General features: G+C 39.3%; 1 protein-coding gene across 2 annotated transcripts in view; it reads left to right on the plus strand.

Annotated features, from left to right (window-relative positions):
* FRMD4B (FERM domain containing 4B) overlaps positions 1 to 21,322 on the plus strand; it is a gene marked incomplete at its 3' end in the record, with an annotated part of 177,201 nt that overhangs the window by 100,435 nt on the left and 55,444 nt on the right. For both annotated transcript variants that reach the window (XM_084248254.1, XM_084248253.1), the window contains exons 6-7: positions 2,490 to 2,546; positions 3,341 to 3,363. In XM_084248254.1, coding sequence (XP_084104380.1) covers positions 2,490 to 2,546; positions 3,341 to 3,363 — 80 coding nt within the window. The remainder of the gene's footprint in view (positions 1 to 2,489; positions 2,547 to 3,340; positions 3,364 to 21,322) is intronic.

The raw sequence follows: 21,322 nt of genomic DNA on the forward strand, positions 1-21,322 counted from the left end.
TCTGCTGCACCATGTGGGTAGCTCCCTGGCCTGCCGGGGATTGAACTTGTGCTGCAGTGGCTGTGGATAGGTTGTGTCTTAACCCCTTGTGCCACCAGGCAGGCCCCAAATAGTATTATTCTTATATGATTCATTGTTTGGTGAACTCTATGCACAAGGCAAGTAATTTTGGCAGTCACTATTAGAAGACAAAGTATATCCTTGGATTTTCAGAGAAGTGGTTAATTGGAAGGTGAGGTAGGGAGTAAGATACATAAAAGAATGTGGGGCACTGCCAAGCCCGGCATTCTCTTCTCTCCCCGGAACAAGATTCTGATAAATCCACCCCTCCAGCCCCCCGTCTCCTCCACAAGACTGGTGTTAGGGCCAGTGGTGTAGGTAAAAAGATCTACAGGTGAATTGTGTATTAGTCTCCCCAATCTTCTGGTGCTGTCTGAGCCTGGTATGTTTCATGCTTCAATTCCTCATGTCAACATTTTTAATACTTAACGACCCTTCTAAGGTAGAGAATTATTTGGCTGCTTCCTTAAGAATATCTATTTGAGGTCTTTTTATCTACTGAATTTCCATATACTAAATTGAAAAGTTGTCTAAAATAGTATTCAGATGACTCATCTACGGTTCTGATAGGCAAAGGGGGTCATGAGATGGCAGAGGAACTGGCAATTATGTTCAATATATTTTATTCATCTTTAGTTTTTTAATATCCTAAATAATCTACTTTTTTTCTTTTCTAAGATTTTAAGGCAAATTTGATTTTTACTTTGGTTTCAGGCCAAATTTCAAATTGAAAGATGTTTTCAAGTTCCCCCACTTAAACCCCCTACACTGCAAAGTTTCTTTTTCTTTGAGAGTAAAGAATTTAAACTTTTTTAAAATTTAATCTTGATCATCATCCACCTCACTGTTGGATTAACTATTTCATCATCTTTGACTAGATTAGAAAACCCCTGTCTCTTACCTGAAAGACAGAGGGTAATTGATTCCTACAATCAACCTGGCTTCTCTTTGATTTTATAATCTGTTTCCAGAGATTATAGGCGAGCTTTGAATTCCAAGGCTCTGGGCTTGTCAGTTTTCGAAGCAAAAAACTTTGAAGCAAATTCCCTGCCTCAGGTTTCAAAGGGAAACTTAGATGTTAGAGGATGATATTAATTTGTTTTCATTTTTGTAACATAAGGGAATCAAAAATTATTTTCATTGCTGACATTGTAATTGCCTGAGTTTGTGTTTTATTTTATTTTATGGTTTTCAAAAGAATTATTGTTATTAGTTTGTTTATTTGAGAACTCCAGTCAGATCACTTGGAAACCTGAGAGAAAAGCATAATTCTTTCAGAAATCCTTACTGAGTTCATTGCCTTATAAACTAACCTAGTTCACATTTACTTTAAAGCTATTTAATTACTCACCACCAATGCACTTGGCATAACTAGAAAACTCTCTAGTGTGCATTCAACAGGTAGAAAGGAGAAAAATAGAGTATAGGGCAAATTCCAGGCCCCTGAGTTTCAATAACTAACCATAGTGCTGTTTCAAGAACTAACCATAAAAGATTTAGGCAAGGAGGTGCTTCTGTGGAATTGTGTTAGTGGGTGTTCGTTTTTATAAACTAGCATAGAACACATATTTTTTTAATAAAGATCCCTCTATATTGCTCATTGTAGTGCAGGAATGATATTTATATATATCATCATATTTAACAAATAAATGAAGGCACATATGAGTAATACTGATAGAAGCAATACCCCTCCACACATCCCTCCCAGGCTACTAAAAAGCTACTCTTATTAAAGCAACGTCCACAAGTCCTACTTTTCTGTAGGACTACTTTTCATCCTGAAGGAAGAAGGAAAAGTCCTACTTTTCATCCTGAAGGATGAAAGAAATGAAATAATTAAAAAAATGATAAATTAGATTCATCAAACTTCAAAATAAAGCAACAGAATTTTACTCCTGAAAGCATTTGCTGTAAATGAGTTTCTAAACTTTACATTTTATCTATAACATAAAACTATTAATTCAAAATGTACCATTGATGCAGAAGTAAATTTATATTTTTAATAATAGTTGCATTATGTTTAGAGAGAAATAACCATGCTGAGACACAGAGAAAAAAATTATCTCAAGAAAATTCTGAACAAACTAATCTCTAAAAATCTGCAGAGCTTAGAAATGAATTTGTGGAGATAAAAATTATTCATCTAGAAGTTGTCTGAATTTCTAGCTTCAAAGTCATTTCTATTTCTTTCAGAATACTGCTCTCTAAACAAAAGTCCCCCCATTAATTAAGCACACACACAAGATAGGGCTTCCCTTTAACCTTCTGTGTGTCTCTCCACGCCCCCCTCCCTTTCTCCTGCAATGGTATGATCTGCATTTGTTCATAAACTGGAGGTGCCAAGCTGTGACAGCTTCCCCAACTCCAGAGCCATTTACTACAACCTGGGGCCGCCTGTGTTCAGTGATGCTTTCCTTTTCCACCAACAGGGGCAAATTGAAGTAGACAGTGAAACCATCTTCAAGTTAGCAGCACTTGTTTTACAGGTAAGAACTCACAAACTACCTCTCACCCGCTTCTTTTTGTTGGTTTTGTGAACTGCCTGCAACTCTGAAACTTTTGCATGGGTCAGTGGCTGATGGATTTTTAAGCCAGCTGATTGCTTGCCAATGAAAAATGGGAACCACAGTTTTCTGTTTTAGAGTAGTCTGCATAAGCTGCTGTAATGAGGTGGTGTATGTCTCAAGGGAAAATGAAATTTAGAACTCCTCAAAGGGATGAGTTCAGACCATATTTCTGCAGAAAGGCTCTGTGTCCCTTGTTTGGGAGAGACAGAAGTTGTTAGAACATTTATAATTTTCATTTACATTTGGTAAGTTCTATATACATTTTATTAAGGTTGAGTTGAAGAGTTCTTTGATTCTTAAAAGGGCTAGTAGCTGCAAAACAATGTGGTTTCCATGCTGGTTTAAAAGGGAAAACAAATAGCATGTGTTGATTTACTTGTGTAATAGATTAAAAGGTCTGTGTCCAGACTCAAAAAAGGGTGCTGCTCCAGTAGACAATTTATCACGTGATGTTAGAAACATAAAGGAGAAATAATTAGCTGTGCTTTTTCAGATGTATTTGTATCTTCTGTTATAAATAAGAAATATTCCAGGGGTATTAGGTGTTCTTATCAATGCCACATTCTCCACAGCCACAGGAGAAGTTTTCCTTGTGCACATTTTTCAAAACAAAGCTCTGGCACTTTAAGAGAGGAAAATGATCAAGAGGAATATTTGTTTAGCTTTACTAACATAAATACATATTGATCATCCATCTTTGTTTTTTATTTCAGGAAGCCAAGGGGGATTACACCAGGTAACAGTTCCTTTTCTGATATTACTATGCAAAATAACCCTAGCTGAGTCTTTTTATGCTGTTATTTTGAATAACAATGGATGCAAAATCAAAAGAAAATAGACCCCAATGCCGGGGACTGAGATCTCTCCCACTTCAAATAGAGACCTATTCTTTTTATGAATGAATCTGGGAAGGAAGCTCTCTTAGAATTTATCAAGCCAGAGTGACAGTGAATTGTAATCAGAAGCCCTCCCAAAGTTCTTTTTACCGTCATCTGTTCCAAAATGAAGAAATCTATAAAAAGCTTGGGTAGCCTGTGTTGAGTTTTTAAAACTTATAATAATCCTGTGTTTGAACAGTTATAACGTATGCACAAAAAGATTAAACCCATCAGCTGCTTAGTTAAGGGATTAACAGAGGCTTGCTTTTTGCAGCTGCCCCAAAGGGGCCTGACCCTCCTACTCTTGACCTAACTGTTATATTGCTGCCACTGAGACACTTACTAGTTCGAACTGCCTAAGTGACCACATTACCAGAGGAGTGTTTATATTTGAATTCACCCTCTACCTGCTCCATTCTGTCCTTTCAATGCAATACTTGTAGTTGGAGAAGTAAAAGCGGTTAAAGGTGGAGGCAAAGTCTTCAATTAGAAACAGCTCATAGGCCAATGACCCATTGAAGGCTTTGCCTCTGCCGTGTTAATGTTCTACTCCCAGTAAACTTTACCCGTAAATTATTTACAGATCAGCTAGTGCTCATTCCCAGCCAACTCTTTAACAGTGTGCTCCTTAACGGACTGATAACCAAATAGCACCTTTCAAGCTTGAAAACTTGCAGTCAGTATTACTTCACTTCAGAAACTGCAAGCACTTTCCTCATCTGCCTGTTTGATTAGGTGGAAAAACAGAGGCGTCCAATGAACACGACGTCATCCACTCACCACATTCTTCTATTAGCTCCTGTTTGTGTTGTGTTTTTTTTTTTTTTTAATTTAGGTTAAGAAATGTGCTTTGAAGGAATCATGAAAATCAATAAACAGCAATTTTTTTAATTAAAAGAAAATGTCATGGATAAAGGGAGAGATGAATTGGTTTCATTCACATCAGAGCTTCTATGCACAACACTATTGTCTCTCCTAGAGGAGCTGTAGTTCCTGGGAAGAGCAGATATTTGAAGAATGCCATTGTAGAGGGGAGTCTGAAGTTGATTTATAATTGAGGGCTCAGGGCCAAAAGCTCACTCCTGGCAGTGTGTGGACTCCTAACCCTCCCTCCTCCACTCTCTCTGTCTATCAAGCAGGCCAGGTACACCCTCTGAGCTCATGTCCTCATCAGGAAAATGGCACCTACCCCACAGGACTGTTGTGAGATTAAATGTTTGTAAACATTGCCTAGGGCAGTATATGGCATTTAGCAAGCTCTCTATCCACTTTGGCTATTATTGTTATTGTTGTTGTTGTTATTATTATTATTAATTATTATGGGGGTGTCATTATTGCTCCCATATTCATCATCATCTTGTGTCTTGGCAACTTCTGAGAACTGAAAAGACTTTAGGAACTGAGATGGGTCAGAAAAACTGTTAAGGAAAGAACAGAAAGGGCCTCCCTGGTGGCATAAGGGATTGGGACACAACCTGTGAGGCTGTCTGCAGCCACTGCAGCATAGGTTCAATCCCCGGCCAGGGAGCTATCCACATAGCATAGCAGACCTTTCCTGTCTCTCCCGCTGCTCCCCTTAGCAGTATATTTCAGTAGACCTGCCTGTTCTGCTCCCACTCTGTCTCTGGTGAATCCTTTCACCCCCCACACCTCTGGCCTGTACCCCAGTTCTTGTATACGTAAATAAATCTTTTAAAAAAAGAAAGAAAGAAAGAAAAAAAGAAAGAAAGAATAGAAAGAGAAAGGTTGATTCCATAAAGCTTCCTTCCTTAGGGAAAATCATGTGTCTGGGGCAGAAGAGAACTTAAGGAGCTTAGTCCTTTTAACCTTAAGACTTCAGAGTTAGTAAGTTTGGCCAAGACCAAACTACTCCTTTTCCTAACTTCTGCTTGTTCATCGTGGTTTCCTGAAGAAATGAGGAGCACTGTTCTGAAGTTCTCTAAATCATGCTGAGTATTAGAATGAGCCTAGGTGTAGGAAACTAGCAATAGGACCTTGAGTGAGCCAAGGTCCTAGCCTCAGTTTACTCATCTGTAAATTGGGGTTAATGAAAATGACAACTTTGCAGGCTGATTTTAAGGAGATGAGTGATGTCGAATGATTTTGTGTAGTAGACATTGTATTATAAGCACTAGTTATTGTCAATGAAGGTGAACAAAAGAATAAGATCTGTGAAACTTTAATCATTGGGTCTTCAATGAAGTAAAATTTTGGTTCTAGCTGCTACTCCTACCCTATCTAATCTCCTCCACCCTTGAATCAAGAGGATAGTTTTTTCTCCAAAGTTTTGTTATAAAACTAATTTAAGAAAACTAGGCAAAATAAAATACCCTGGGAAAATGTTTATAGTGGGTAGAGAAAAGACACTAGTACCAGACAAATCCAGGTTTGCCTCTTGTTTCCTGTGTAATCTTAAATAAATTATTTAAATTCTCCAAGTCTCAGTTTCCTCCTCTGTAAAATGGGACTTATATTAATACTACATGTCCCATAGGATTGCTGTGAGGATCAAGTTAATTAATATTTACAAAACACTTCTAAGAGTTCCTGAAGTTATCATTTTAATAATATTCCATCAAATTGATGAACATAATTTACATGTCCTATTGTAACAAATATGTGTTGTTTCCAATTTTTTGCTAATATAATTAATGGTGTGATGAACTTCTCTTTGTAGTTAAGATTGATATTACCTGTGATTATTAAATTTTTCAGTTCTCAATCTTCTCCATCCAACCAGATTATAAAAGTATACATGTGTGCACATTGCTTGAATGTTTATTACATTATTTTAAATGCCCATGTCTGATTTCATTCCACCATGCAGAGGATACTTTTTCTCTGTTTTCAGCATAGAATGTTAGGGCTGCCTAATACCTTGCATTTATTTGTTTATTTATTTATTTTGGGGTTGGGGTTTTTTACATCTGTGTATATCATGCTGAAAATAAGTCTATCCATTAAGTAACTTTTCAATGCAGAGAAAATGAGTTCTCCTTCTAATTGGTGAGTATATAGGTAAATGGACAATTATCCTGACATCTTTTTTATTGTACTTAATCTACAGATATTTATTATTTTATTTTTTAATTTTTTTAAAGCAATAACATTATTCCCCACCACTATCCCTGTTCCTTTCCCTCTCCTTCCCTCCCTCCCCACTCCCCCTTAACCTCAGAGCCCTCAGGATGATTTGTTGATATCCAACAGCTCTTGTGTTTTATGTTTCAAGTGTCTGTTAAATGAACATCCAATATTTGTTTATATCATCCTGACTTGCTTTACTGTAGATCATTCTTTCAAATTCCCTCCATTTTGTTGAATATGTTCAGCCATTCTTTATGGCTATATAAATGTTCACAGTTGTGTATGTACCACATCTTTTTGATTCAGTCATCCATTAACAGAGGTTTAGGCTGTCTCCATATCCTAGTTATTGTCAATAATGAGTGCTGAGAATATTGTAAAACATATGATTTATTGGGGGCCTCCCCGGTGGCGCAGTGGTTGAGCGCTGGGTTGCAAAGCTGCCCGCGGCCTCTGCAGCGCCGGTTCGATCCCCGGCTGCTCCCCGGCCACTGGAGGAGGGTCCCACATGGCGTGCAGACCTCTCCTGCCGCCCGCTGCTCCCCTCAGCAGTGTACTTCGGTCCTTCTGCCTGCTCTGCTCCCCGCTCTGGCTCTGGTGAATTCTCTCACCCTCCCGCGCTTCTGACTGTACCCAGTGCATGTATAAACAAAACAAACAAACAAATAAATAAAACATGCCTCTATAAAAAAAAATTTAAAAAAAAACATATGATTTATTTTTGTTAATGGTCTCATATTCTGTGGATACATACCTAAGTGGAACTGCCAGGCAGTGCAGAACTTTCATTTTTAATTTTTAAAGGTAAATCCAGATTGCTATAATGTGGTTTCAACAGATCACATTCCCATCAACAGATCACATTCCCATCAACTCCTTTTTCTCCATATCTCCTACACTTATTGTTGGGGTTCTTTTTTTTAAAGATTTTATTTATTTATGCATACAAGAGCTGGGGTACAGGCCAGAGATGTGGGGGGTGAGAGGATTCACCAGAGACAGAGTGGGGAAGAGAACAGGCAGATTGACTGAAGTACACTGCTGAGGGGAGCAGGGGACGAGACAGGAGAGGTCTGCTTCTGAATATCCTCTTTAGTAAATTGTCCTTTAGTGAATTTAGCCCTTTTGTTGATTGGATGTTTTTTGTTGCTGAATTGTATGGACCTTTTATATGTATTGGAAATTAATCCTTTATCAGTTATAGATTGTGTTTTATACATTATGTATATATATATATGTTTTCTCATTCAATAGGGTGTCTATTTAATCATCTTGTATTTTCTTTTGCTGTATAGAAGTTTTTTAATTTCAGGTAGTCCCAATTGTTTATTTTTTAATTATCTTGCCAAAAATATTGTTATTGTTGATATTGTAGAATGCTGTTTCCTTATTTATACTTTTTCTTGTTGCTCTGTCCATTGTTGTAAGTGAAATATAAAGTATCCTAGTATCACTGTGTTGTTATTGATGGAAACTTAGAGTAGAAAATTTAGGATAGAAGTTCTCACAAGGTCAACAACAGAGGTAGGGGCAGAAAGAATTACCAGTTGTTACAGAAAACCAACCCCATCCAATCCCCAAGTGATAAATTCTACAGAATAATTCCATCACAGAGCAACATTAAGGATACCCCTTGCTCTGAACCAGCAGCTCTTTGGCCGACTACATCTATACAATGTCTTTTTTTTCCTTAATAAACCTTGCAATGTGCGGCTGAATGGGAGGGGGGGGTTCTCTGTTGAATTCATTCTCTGAGGAACCCAAGAACCCCACACACCGAGTCCCAACATCACCAATTTATCTCTTAAGTTCTGTTATTGTCTTAGGTATCTTGGTGCTCTGAGTGCATTTATATTTCTAAATGTTATTTCTTCTTGTTTTATTAGACCTTTAAGCATAATATAGTGTCCTTCTCCCATCTTTTTACCTTTCTTAATTGAAAGTCTATTTTATCACATATGAGTATAATTGTTTATGATTTTTTTGGTTGTTATTTGTATAACTGTCTTCCAACCTTTAATTCTAATCTTATGCTTGTCTTTGTTGATAAAGCAAGTTTCTTATAAACAGCAGAAGGTTAGGCGTTGTTTTGCAATTCATTTAGCCACTTTGCATCTTTTGATTGGTAAGTTCAAGCTGTTTACATTTAAGGTAATTATTGAGATATAAATGCTTATTACCATTTGTTATGTTTTTGGTATTTTAGTTTGTCTTTTTTTTTTGAGGGTTTCCTATTTTGTTTGGTTTAGATTTCATTTCCATTGTATTATGTGTTATTTCTATTATTATTTTTTGTTTGATGTTTCTACTGAGGTTAGTATATGATGTATTTCTGCCACCCATTGGTCTGGTCTCTGGCTGGTTCTAATGGGCCACATTATTACTTTCCTCATCCTCCTACTTCCCCACCATAATAAGTAACTTAGGTGTTCTTTCACCTTAATGTTCATTATTCTGTTGCTTTGTAGTAACTCCCTTAGGATTTTTTTTTTTTCCATCTGTGGCTTGGTATTGATAAATTATTTTAGTCTTTGCTTTTCAGTGAAGGTCCTTATTCTTTTTCTATCTCAATAGTTAATCCTTCTGGGGAGAGGACTTGGACTAGAAGTCTTTTTCTTTAAGTACTTTGAATATCAATTTCCATCATTTTATCCTTGCAATGTTTCTGTTGAAACATTTGCTTGTAGTCTTATTGGTGTTCCCTTATAGGTTACCCTTTTTTCCCTTGATGTTTTTAGTATTCTGTCCTTTTGTTGGTTCTTGACAGCTTTATCATTATGTGTCTTGGTGTATGTCTATCTGGTATTTTGTTTGAAACTCTTTGGGTCTTCTTGGATCACAAGATCTGGTTCATTTCCCAGAGTGAGATGACTTGAAGTGGTTATTTCTTTAAATAGGTTTGCTATGCCTCGCCTTTCTCTTTACCTCCTCCTTCTGGGATCCCCATACTATTGATATTATCTTCCTTTAAGTTGTCTCGGAGAACTCTTTTTTTTTTTTTAAGATTTATTTATTTATACAAGCACTGGGTACAGTTAGAAGCGCGGGGAGGGGAGGGGGAGAGGGGTGAGAGAATTCACCAGAGCCAGAGCGGGGAACAGAACAGGCAGATGGACCGAAATACACTGCTGAGGGGAGCAGCAGGCGCAGCAGGAGAGGTCTGCACACCATGTGGGACCCTCGCGGTGGCCAGGGATCGAACTGGCGCTGCCGAGCATGCAGGCAGCTTCACAGCCCAGCGCTCAACTGCTGTGCCACCAGGGGAGGCCCATCTCAGAGAACTCTTTATGTTTTCTTTTTTTAAAATTCTCTTTTCTCTATCTTGTTCTGTTCTTGTATTCAAATTCATTAATTCTTTCCATTGCTTCTGTTTGTCTATTAAGGCCATCGATTCTATTTTTTATATTAGCTATAGTGTTTCTTAACTCCATTATTTCTGAATACAATTGCCTCATATTTTCATTATTTTTATTCTATTGTTGTTTTATGTCCTCCATCTCCATTGCTTTTTTTAAATATTTATTTTATGCATACAAGAACTGGGGTACAGGCCAGAGGTGTGGGGAATTGAGAGGATTCACCACAGACAGAGTGGGGAACAGAACAGGTGGATTGACCGAAATACACTGCTGAGGAGAGCAGTGGGCGAGAAAGGAGAGGTCTGCTGCGGCATGTGGGTCACCTCCCTGGGCCAGGGATTGAATTTGTGTTGCAGTAGCTGAAGATTGCTTCACAGTGCTGACGCTTAACTCCTTGTACCGCCATTGTTTTTTTAAGTTCCATCTACATTACCTGGACTGTTGCCCTGAATTACCCTCTGTCACGCTCTGCAACTCCACTGAGTCAGGACTCCTCTTAGGTTTTTTTTGTTATTCTTGTTCTGTCATTTGGACTATGTTCTTCCGTCTCTTCAGTTTCAATATATTATGGGTTTTAGTAAGGATAAATTTTCAAATGTTGTTTTTGTAGTTATTAGAGCAGTGGAGGGACTGGTACCAACAAGAGGTATAAAAGAGGACAGTGGCAATAAGCATCAAAGTATCACCTTCAGTAGACACAGAACTTGAAATTCTTGTTGCAAAGTGTTCTTTGTGAGGAAAGGGGGTAGATGGTTTGAATGTCTCAGCCTGGGGTGGAGGGGAGCAGGTCTTTCAGATATCTCAGCCTGGACTTTAGTCTTAGTCTCTTCCATAAATAAGTCCAGGTGCTCTGACCTGATTCAGGCTACAGCTGTTCTGTGTTATGAGCCTCAGATTCAAGCCAACTCATTGCTCTGTGCCTGCACCTCTGCTGCTCTCCTGGAATGCACCCTCCACCTGGGTGCTTGCTCCTGCATCCTTTTATCTAGTGCAGTGCCAGGCTTTAGGAGCTCTGATAATGGCCTTTGCCCAACTCAGTAACTGCAGGGGGCTGGGCAGTGCAGCCACGCCTCCCTCTTACAGGTTGAACTCCCACATTATTACTTTAAACAAAGTTAACTTAGAATTATTCCTACCCCTTTCATTGGGGCTAATGATCCTATTGGTACACTGATAATCAGTTTTTCCCTCAGGGATTTTGGCTTTGTTCTGCATCACTTTTGTTGTATGTGTTTGGTGGAGGCCTGGAGTCTTCACTCTGCCACCTTCTTCCCAACACCATGCATTTGAACCTTCATTTTATAACTGAGAAACTGAGGGGTGGTATATTCATGCCAATCCAGGTGGACATTTTCCACCACAATTGTTATCATTATCATTCAACAAATAAATAGATTGGAAATTTAGGTTCAAAGAGATCATGACACGTACGCAATGAACATCCAGATCTGTTCCAGTTTCATCATACACTACTGCATACACAGAACCCCTAGTTATCGTCCTGAAACATACAGTCATCATTGTTGACTTCCAAAAATTTCTTGCAGTTTTTCATTGCACAGAACCCACCCTCCAACAACCCAAACTGGCATTCAAAGCTCTAGTTAGTGGGAACTATACATTTTAATCTGCCATATTCTATTGTTCATACCCCTTAATATTTGTTCACACATCTCCTCTTTGCTCCACACATTTCTCTTGTACTATGTTGCCATCATGGACTTGCTCAGACTCTTCTTCCTGAAATGCCTAAAAACAACAATCCTCCCCGTCTTATTTCACTTCCTGTCATGTTTCCTTAAAAGTATTTTAAGTTAATATTATCAAAACCAATAGGAAACCTTGCCGTTCGAAAGTTAAAGTAGTGGAGTGGGGACTTCCATTTTCTTTAAATAGCTGACAGTCTGAATCTCCAAGTCAGTGCTTAAGCTGCAAAGATAACGAGCTGCTTGGGTAACACAACACAGACAAACACAGAGAATTCCTGAAAGCTGAGGAGGCAAGGAGACAAGGCTTTATCACAGAGTCAGTTGCAAATGAGTTTGTAAAAGCAAAGCTTTTTGTTTTAAGATCCCAAAAGGTGGAAATTACATAGTAACTATGTGATTAGGGAGTTCCACATTTAAGAAAAAAGTGAGTGATGACAATTTAGAGTATGGAGTCCCCCAGCTTAAAATGGAAGGACATATTCCATTTACAGCTGTGCTACAAAATGCTGCTGTTTCCCATGGGAACAAAACTTCTCTGGATGTCCTGAGGGAGGGGAAAACATCAAAGACTTGTAAGAACTACCCCTCACTCTTAACACCTCTCCAGCCCTAAAACCTCTCAAAATATAATTCCATCTCCACGGCCTTTAAAATCAGTTACAGTAATAAAAATTAGCAGTTCCCCTGGACTAGGTGCTGTGCTGACTACTCACTGAATCAAGTGAGCAGTTAGCAGTGAAGAAGGGAGCTCTGAAATTTTACTATTTGGATTCAAACTCAGGCCTAGCCTCTTGCTCTGTACCTGCAAATACCTTACCTAGCCACTCTGGATATCAGGTTTGGTTTTGGTTTTTGTCTGATAAATATTATGTGGCATTGCTATTGTTATCATTATTAAAATGTTTAGCTTTTATACCAAAACCTATTTTACAGATAGGGAAACTGAGTAATGAGTGGGTAGCTATTTAGTTTGCATAGCTAGAAAGTGGGAGAATTGGGACTTAAAGACTCATGCTTTTTACTACTGTCAAGAGTGTTGTTTTTTTTTTTTATTTCAATACAAATGTGATAGAGTCCCTACCTTCCTTGCGGGCAGAATAGAGAAGGATGACTTAACAAAAGTTGAGCATTCTGTCTTATTTCTGACTGGCCTTCAATTATTCAGCAAAATATTTCTTAAAAAAACTGTTGAGAAGCAGCTTTTCTCACTCCTTGTGAAATGAAATAAAAACCCTATTTAAAGGTTTGACATAAAAATGCAAGCAAGTTCTTTTATAAACCAGTCCAATACATTAATATTTTATTTATTTTTAATGGTTTATAAATACTTCTAAGTGTTAAACTGTTTTACAGACATTAATTTGTTAATCATCATCTCCATGCTATGAGGTTAGGATAATAGCGCTAAATGATATATGAGATTAAGAAACTTTGTATGGCATTATATTTACATTATCATATTCTGGTTTAACACTTCCCGATAGTTTGGCCAGATGTTAAGAGTTGTTATGTTAAATAAACAAACAAGTTAACAACAAACAGGGAGCCAATGACTAATAAGTCTGGGAAATACTGGTTAAATTATTTTTTAAAAAAAGACTTATTTATTTATTTATTTGTTTGTTTGTTTGTTTGTTTGTTTATACAAGCACTGGGTACAGTCAGAAGCACGGGAGGATGAGAGAATTCACCAGAGCCAGAGCGGGGAACAGAACAGGCAGACCGACGAAGTACACTGTTGAGGGGAGCAGCGGGTGCGGCAGGAGAGGTCTGCACGCCATGTGGGACCCTTGCCAGCGGGTGGTGAGGGATCGAACTGGTGCTGCAGAGGCTGCGGGCAGCTTTGCAACCTAGCACTCAACCGCTGCGCCAGCAGGGACGCCCTGGTTAAAATTTAGACTAATTTCAAGCTTTCTTGGATACATTTCCAATCTGTTCATGTACATGGCACATCTGCCAGAAAACACATAAGCAGTATTTCCCACACTTATTTGTCCCTGAAGGGTGACCATCTTGCTAAAGCAGTGTTTTATGAACTTTACCTTGTAAAGTGTGGATATATTTATTTTCTGAAATGTCTTTAAAAGATAAGCAGTTTGCAGACACCTGTTCTTTTTACTGCCTGCCAGATACATAACTGCCCTTGATTTTAATTCCAATAACTCTTAAGCAGGGTAAACACTTAACAACTTCAGAACCTGCTTTTTCTGAGGAAACCTGAATTTGAAAGAATAATGTATCCATACCATGGGCACTTTTCAATCTGCCCTATGCATTGATTGTTAAGGCAGCCCAATACCATGCATTTGAGCCCTCGTTTTATAGCTGATGAGCCAAGTAGTGATGAATCCATGACAATTCAAGTTGGCAAAGCCAGACCTATAGTCCTCCCTCTGTACTCCCCGAACAGCTCAGATTTTCACTTAAACTGCACAAGAAGGTCTAGGTGGGGCCTTGCAGTCTCTGACAGAAGGCAGTGAGATTTAGCAGGAAGGACTCCACCATGAGAAGTGGTCTTATCAGCAGAGTAGCCTGAGTCTAATGTTAGTCACTTGAGATAGCTTAAGAGTGAGAAGGCAGGAAATGAGCACTCGATCAGCAGTGCCCTTGGAATATCTTGCCATTATCTCATTGTCAAACCCCATAAATACCTGTAGTGTGCAAGGCACTGGACCAAGCAAGGATGGAGGCAGACAGGATTTGCCATTTTGTTATTGCTGAGTCACAGTCATTCTACATTCTTTACAGGAGACTTTAAAGAAAGATCTGGATCTAGGCCTTTGGGCTCCAGAGTCAGACTAGCAGGTGTGAGTTTGAGACAAGCTCTCCCCTTGAGCTGTGGTATGACCTTGAGCCAGGTTCAAGCCATCTGGCCTGAGGTTCCTTATCTATAAGAGATTTGTTCAGAGCATCAAATGAGATAAAACACCTTGTAGGGAGCCTGGCCCACAATGGACAGTTCGTACTTGAGATTTTATTTACATGAGTCCTGTCTATTATTTTGAGATGCACTTTTTTATGTTGTTATCTTTGTTGTTGTTGTTATTTTTACCAAAACAACCATCTTTAAGCATACAGTTCAGTAGTATCAACTAATTTCATTTGTTGTGTAATCATCACAACCATCCGTCTCCAAAACTTTTTATCTTGTAGAACAGAAACTCTGTACCCATTAAACAATAACATCTTCCCCACCCCTCCAGTCCCTGGCAACCATCATTCTACTTCTGTCTCATGAACTTGCCTATTCTAAATGCCTCATTTTTGGGGTGGGGGTTGGGGTTTGTGACTGACAGTTTACTTAATATAATGTCCTCAAGTTTCATTCATGCTGTACCAAATGTCAGAATTTCTCTCATTTTTAAGGCAGAGTAATAGTTTATTATATAGATATGCTACATTTGTTGCATACATTCATCCATCAATGAATTCTTGGGTTACTTCCACTTTAGGGCTAGTATAAATAACGTAGCTATGAACATGGATATACAAATATCTCTTTGATACCTTCTTTTGGGGAGAGATGCTTCTTCAAAGAATATTCCCTGGCTTTCAGGTACTTAATTATTTTCTATCATCCATTGGAATAGGGCTATAGGAGTACAGAATGATCATCAGATCTTAGGTCTAAATCATCAGAACTTCCCTATCAAAATTAGTACTTAAGGAATCAAGTTTTTTATTAAAATATTGTTGTCGGTGAATGTATATTGACATGAAAAATGTTTACAATATGTAAAGTGGAAAATAGCAAAAGAATAGATGTTGCTCATTTTTGTAAAAAAAAAAATATATATTCAAACAGCTGATCTGTGTGTTATAGCTTAGTATAAGGAGCTCTAATATTTTTGTTGTCCTTCATTCAGCTCCATTCATTCTTAATATACATATATATAATATGTACTTTTTTTGTCTATATAACTACATAGATGTGAACTATACCAACATTGCACTCGTTATAAAATATTCACAAGAGTATCACCCCCAAAAGAATGAGATAAAAATAAAAATCACTATAAGTTCTATTGCTTTCTCTCTGTACCCACATATTTCTTCACCATGCGGACTATAGTAGAGTGGATTCTGAAGTTAGTCAAGCTTGAGTTTGGTTCTAGATTCTACCTCACTGGGTAACAGTTTTGACTAAATTACTGAACATCACTAAGCCTTGGTTTCCTAAAGTGAAAACAGGAATAATGGCAGTTCACACCTTATAGAGTCCTCAAGTGGCTATCAGCACAAAATGTCTCTTTGTATAGTGCTTTACACGCCGCCTGGTTCATGGCAGGGACGGAAGAAAGAAATGATTGTCACTATCATGATTAACAGTTGTGTCAGGATGGTGGGGATAAGAATGTTTACAATTTTCCTTCTTTGCATGTTATATGTTTTCACTTTTCAACTAGGCAAATATAGTGCTTTTGTCAGAATTTTTTGAGAGTTATATTTTTAAGAAACTCAGAGCTTAGCATAGTATCTTTTTTTTTTAATAGGATGGATTTTTTTTTTTTAAAGATTTATTTATTTATACCAGCGCTGGGTACAGTTAGAAGCGCGGGAGGGTGAGAGAATTCACCAGAGCCAGAGCGGGGAGCAGAACAGGCAGAAGGACCGAAGTACACTGCTGAGGGGAGCAGCGGGCAGCAGGAGAGGTCTGAGCGCCATGTGGGACCCTCCTCCGGTGGCCGGGGAGCAGCCGGGGATCAATCCGGCGCTGCAGAGGCTGCGGGCAGCTTCGCAACCCAGCGCTCAACTGCTGCGCCACCGGGAAGGCCCTTACAGCTCCCGCACTGCACACTCTTCCAAAATGTATGTAAGATGTGTGGAGTAATACCTACTTCACCTAATGGAAACTTCCCACACCAAGGCTGAAAGCCTTTTCCTGCCACCACAGAGCAGCCAGCCAAGGATTGCCCGCAGCACGTGGGAGGCTCATCCAGAACCTGCTGGCGCCCAGGCCTGCCCAGTTGGCTGAGAGACGAGCTCTGAGAGCCTTTGTGAACAGGCTCATTCAGTTCTGGCCATAGGCGCCTTAGGCTGGGCGGGCACAAAAGCAGCAATTAAGACAGTGGAAACCTACTGGGGAAAAGCTGTTCGCCGGGCGGTTTTCATGGGTGTGTGACTTGTCTCTACACAAGCCCCTAGCCTGGAAGAGCCCCACTATTGGTTTGACACTCTTCTGTCACTGTTTTGAAATTCTCAATGATTTTTTGATAAGGTGGTCCATGTTTTCTTTTTTCACTAGGCCTCGCAAACTGTGAATCTGGCTCTGACCGTAGAAAGCAGGCATTGAGAAGGTTGGATGTTGAACGGGTTGTTATAAAGGGTTTTCTTAGAGTATCTAAATAGGCCCTCCACTGAGAAAGGTGAAACCACACAGAATGCTACAAACCAGCTTTTTTGCATATATGACTGGGAACCTCTTAGCACTTTCTTTTTTTTTTTTTTTAAAAGGACTGAATTTTTTTTTTTTTTTTTTGTATTTATACAAGCACTGGGTACAGTCAGAAGCGCGGGAGGGTGAGAGAATTCACCAGAGCCAGAGCGGGGAACAGAGCAGGCAGAAGGACCGAAGTACACTGCTGAGGGGAGCAGCGGGCGGCAGGGGAGGTCTGCGCGCCATGTGGGACCCTCCTCCGGTGGCCGGGGAGCAGCAGGGGATCGAACCGGCGCTACAGAGGCTGCGGGCAGCTTCGCAACCCAGCGCTCAACGGCTGCGCCACCGGGGAGGCCCTCTTAGCACTTTCTGACTCCAATATGCATGATTCCTAGGCCTGGAGGATGGGAGTAACAATAATCAATACTTCATAGGGCTTTTGTAAGAATGGAAGGAGAAAATGCATGAGAAGAGTTTAGAACAGTGCCTGGCACCTGTAATTCCCATTTCTAAATATTTCCTAAATATTCAGTCCCGTAATCCTTGTATCAACTCCTTGAACTGGGTAGTATTGTAGTATTAGCCTCATTTTACAGACGAGGAAATTGAGGCCCAGAGAAGTTCAGTAAGTGGACCAAGTCACACAGCTGTAAAATGCAGAGCTGTAATTCAAACCCAGGCTATGTGATGGCAGAGCTCTAGCTCCCCCTTCATTATGCCCACTGTTTTTACCATTACCTACTAGGCGCCAGGTATTCTTATACAGTTCTTCTACACTTGATAACATTTTATCCTCAAATGTAGTCCTGAAATCCTCATTCTGCAAATGGGTGACCGAGACCTGGGGACCAAGGTCTCATATCTGTTGGACATATGGTGAAACTTGGATTTGAACCCTCATCTTTTGAATTTTTGCCCCCCCCCCCTTCTACTTCATCATTCCTGATAAGTTCATCCAGAAGATGCTAAAGGGATCAGCTAGACTGGGCTGATAATGCAATGCAGCTAGATGCTGAGGAGCTCTTGTCAGCTGAATTGGCACAGCTTATCTTGAGCAACTAATGTCTTCTGCGCTAACTTAGATCCTGGAGCCACCTGAGTTCTCATCACAGTTCAACCCTGCAGAGCTGTATCTCATCACTTTATTTTTTTTTAATATTTTTTATTATTTAATATATTTTTACATCATTCTTCATTTTTTTTTTTACAATGTATGCTTTCTCATCTCAGTTATGAAATTCCCACCACCAATTCACCCGTGTACCATCACCGTAGTCTCTTGCGCTCTTCCCACCCCTGTTTTGATCCTACTCCCTTCTCCTCCCACTGCAGAATTTTCATCACCACTTTAATTCTCAGTTTTTCCATCTGTAAAACTGGAATGGTAATCTTACTTGTGAAAAGGATTGTATGTGGTTTATATAAAGTCATCCAGTCACATGCTTAGTTCAGTGCTGAGCATGTAAATTTTCCAAACTGTTAAGCTTATATTGCTCCTTAGCTTTTAGAAAAGAAACATGTTGCCTGTGTTTGAATAGGAGAAAGTGCTTTAGCAATTCACAAAGCCCATTACCAGACTATTAATCATGTTTGAACTTTAAAATAACCCTGTGAGTAAGAGGGTTTCGTCTCCACTTAACAGAAAATGTCTTGATCCACCAATTAAGGGCAGAATCAGGCTAGGAATGAAGGGATTTCCATTTCACAGCTTAAGTATTTTGCATTTCACAACTAACATACTTGAAATCAGTAAACAAAAACTCCAAACTTTACCATATAGGCCCTAAAATAGCATCTAATTCCACAGTGAGGGTCAGATCCATCTAGGAAATAACTGTTCATCTGTTTGAGTTCTCAGTTTCCCTCTTCAGGCATGAACCTGACTATCATACCCCTCACTGCTTGTTGATACTACAGGAAACATCCATTTGGACTCTTTAGCTAGCAGATAGCTATGACATTAGCATGTTTGGTATTCAGTCTGAACAGAAAGTTCATGGTGTGAACTTCCATTCCTCAACAAGCAAACTATCCTGGGGCCACAAGAGCTAAGGGGTGGCATTGTGGGGCCTGGCACCTACCCTTCTCCCCCCCAGTACACCTTTCAGTGTCTTTTTTTTTTTAAGATTTATTTATTTATGCATACAAGCCCTGGGGTGTAGGCCAGGAGGGGTGGCTGGTGGAGGGGGAGTGAGAGGATTCACCAGTGACAGAGTGGGGAGCAGATTGACCCAAATACACTGCTGAGGGGAGTAGCTGGTGAGACCGGAGAGGTCTGCTGTGCTATGTGGGTAGCTCCCTGGCTGCAGTGGCTGCCGATAGCTTCACAGTGCTGAGACTTAACCCCTTGCACCACAGAGAGGCTTACAGTCTTTTGATTTGGTTCAAAGCACAGGCTAATGTGGTTAATCCGGTTTTTGTGTGATTAGGAAGGACACACTGAGATACACCTACAGGAAGAAGAGATAAAACTTTGGGGCTTCAAGTTGACTATAAATAATCTTTACTTGTATAATAGGAAATTTCCCAGGAGAAGAGGTTTTTTGGTTTTTTTTTTTTACTTGATTCTTTTGTAGAAAAATGCTGTGTTGTTTTTTCTCCTGCATGCCCTTTTTTCTAACTCTGTGTTTGTATGAAAAATAATTGTTTAAATTGTGGTAAAATGTATATAACATAAAGTTGACCATCTTAGCCATTTTAAGCACACAGCTCTGTCATATTAAGTACATTCACTTTGTTATGCAACTAGTCTCCAGAAATCTCCATCTTATAAAACTGAAATTCTGGCTACTAAACAACACCCAGCCTCTGGAAACCACTATTTCACTTTCTGTCTCTATGACTTGGTAAAATATTTTCTTTTTAAAATTACAGATCTTCATGTTAATCTGCTTTTCAGCCTGAGTCATTCTTATGGATTGGGTTTCTTCTGAGAGTTGAAGATTCAAAGTAGACATGATTGATACCCTCAGTAAGCTGGCTAACATTTAGAAAAATCTTTCAGCACATTTTCATTATTAGTGAAAATTCTTTAGACTTAAAAAAAATAGTTTGACAGTTAATCCATGTCAAGTCTGTAGATAGAGAAATTTGTCTTCTGTTACAAGTAAGGCCACACACACAAGTTTAATGGCAAAGAAATTCTAGGTCAGAGGACACTGTGTTTCTCAGAACACAAGAAGCTTTCTTGCATCTTTGGTAGAGTGCTGACATAGGGCCCTCCATATGTCACACACAAATTCCATCGATCAGTTATTACATTGAAAGAGCAATTTCTAAGACTGAACTTACATGGGTTACTGTGCATTCGATTAAACCAATACCAAAATTGTTTACAGCTTGAGATTTGGCAAGTTGCTTCCAAAACTCTTTTCCCATATGGTTAATTACCAACCCATAGGGTTGCCAGATTTAGGAAATAAAAGTATAGAACAACTACTTAAGTTTGAATTTCAGATTAACAATGAATAATGTTTTGTTTTGTTTTTTTGTATAAGTATATCCTAAACATTTAATCTGATAACTGCAACCTAAATCACCCACTGGCAATTGTTCTCAGTAGTAATAATCCTCCCCAGCCTAATGAGAGTGATGGGAATAAAACACTTGGTAAAACCTTTGGTTTCCTGTACTATTCAATCAGAAAGGAAGAAACACATTTATGGGACATAGGCAGGTGCCTTCATAGCAGTCCACTGCACTGTTCCCCAAAAACCTAAAAGATAGGTCATTAACCCTATTTTTATAATGAGAACCCCGAGGATCACAAGAGTTTATCTAAGACAATGAAACTCCAGTGAACCTAGAGACCTAAGACTAAATCCAGTTATAAATCTGAACTTTGTTGCCGAGGATCACAGGTCTCTGGCTGGTTGACTGGTTGGTCTCATAATTTGTTTCTAAGTATGAGAAACTATGTGGTAGAATCCTGGTTGTCCTTATACCAGTTCTGGTGGGCAGCCAGGTGACTCCCCTAAACCTCAGTTTCCTTATCTGTAAGCTAGACATCCACCCTATGGCTTGAGAGACTTTGAGGATTAAACAGGTTCCCAACAAGTAAAATGTTGAGCACTTGGTTGCCGCGCAACGCATGCCCAGATAGCCACCTTTAAGGCCACAAGAAATTCTTTTATCTGTGAATGATAAGCTGAGAGTGTGATGGAGCCAGGTACAAGGGTAGCCTAGAAATGGGTGCTCCTACTCAAACCCCAGGAGCTTCTTTTTGTCAAAATGAAAGGCTGTACACCCCCCTATCTTTCCACTGGGGGGGCATCCCTAGCCTCAG

Source organism: Talpa europaea, assembly GCF_964194135.1.
Source record: "Talpa europaea genome assembly, chromosome: 11".
Lineage (NCBI taxonomy): Eukaryota > Metazoa > Chordata > Mammalia > Eulipotyphla > Talpidae > Talpa > Talpa europaea.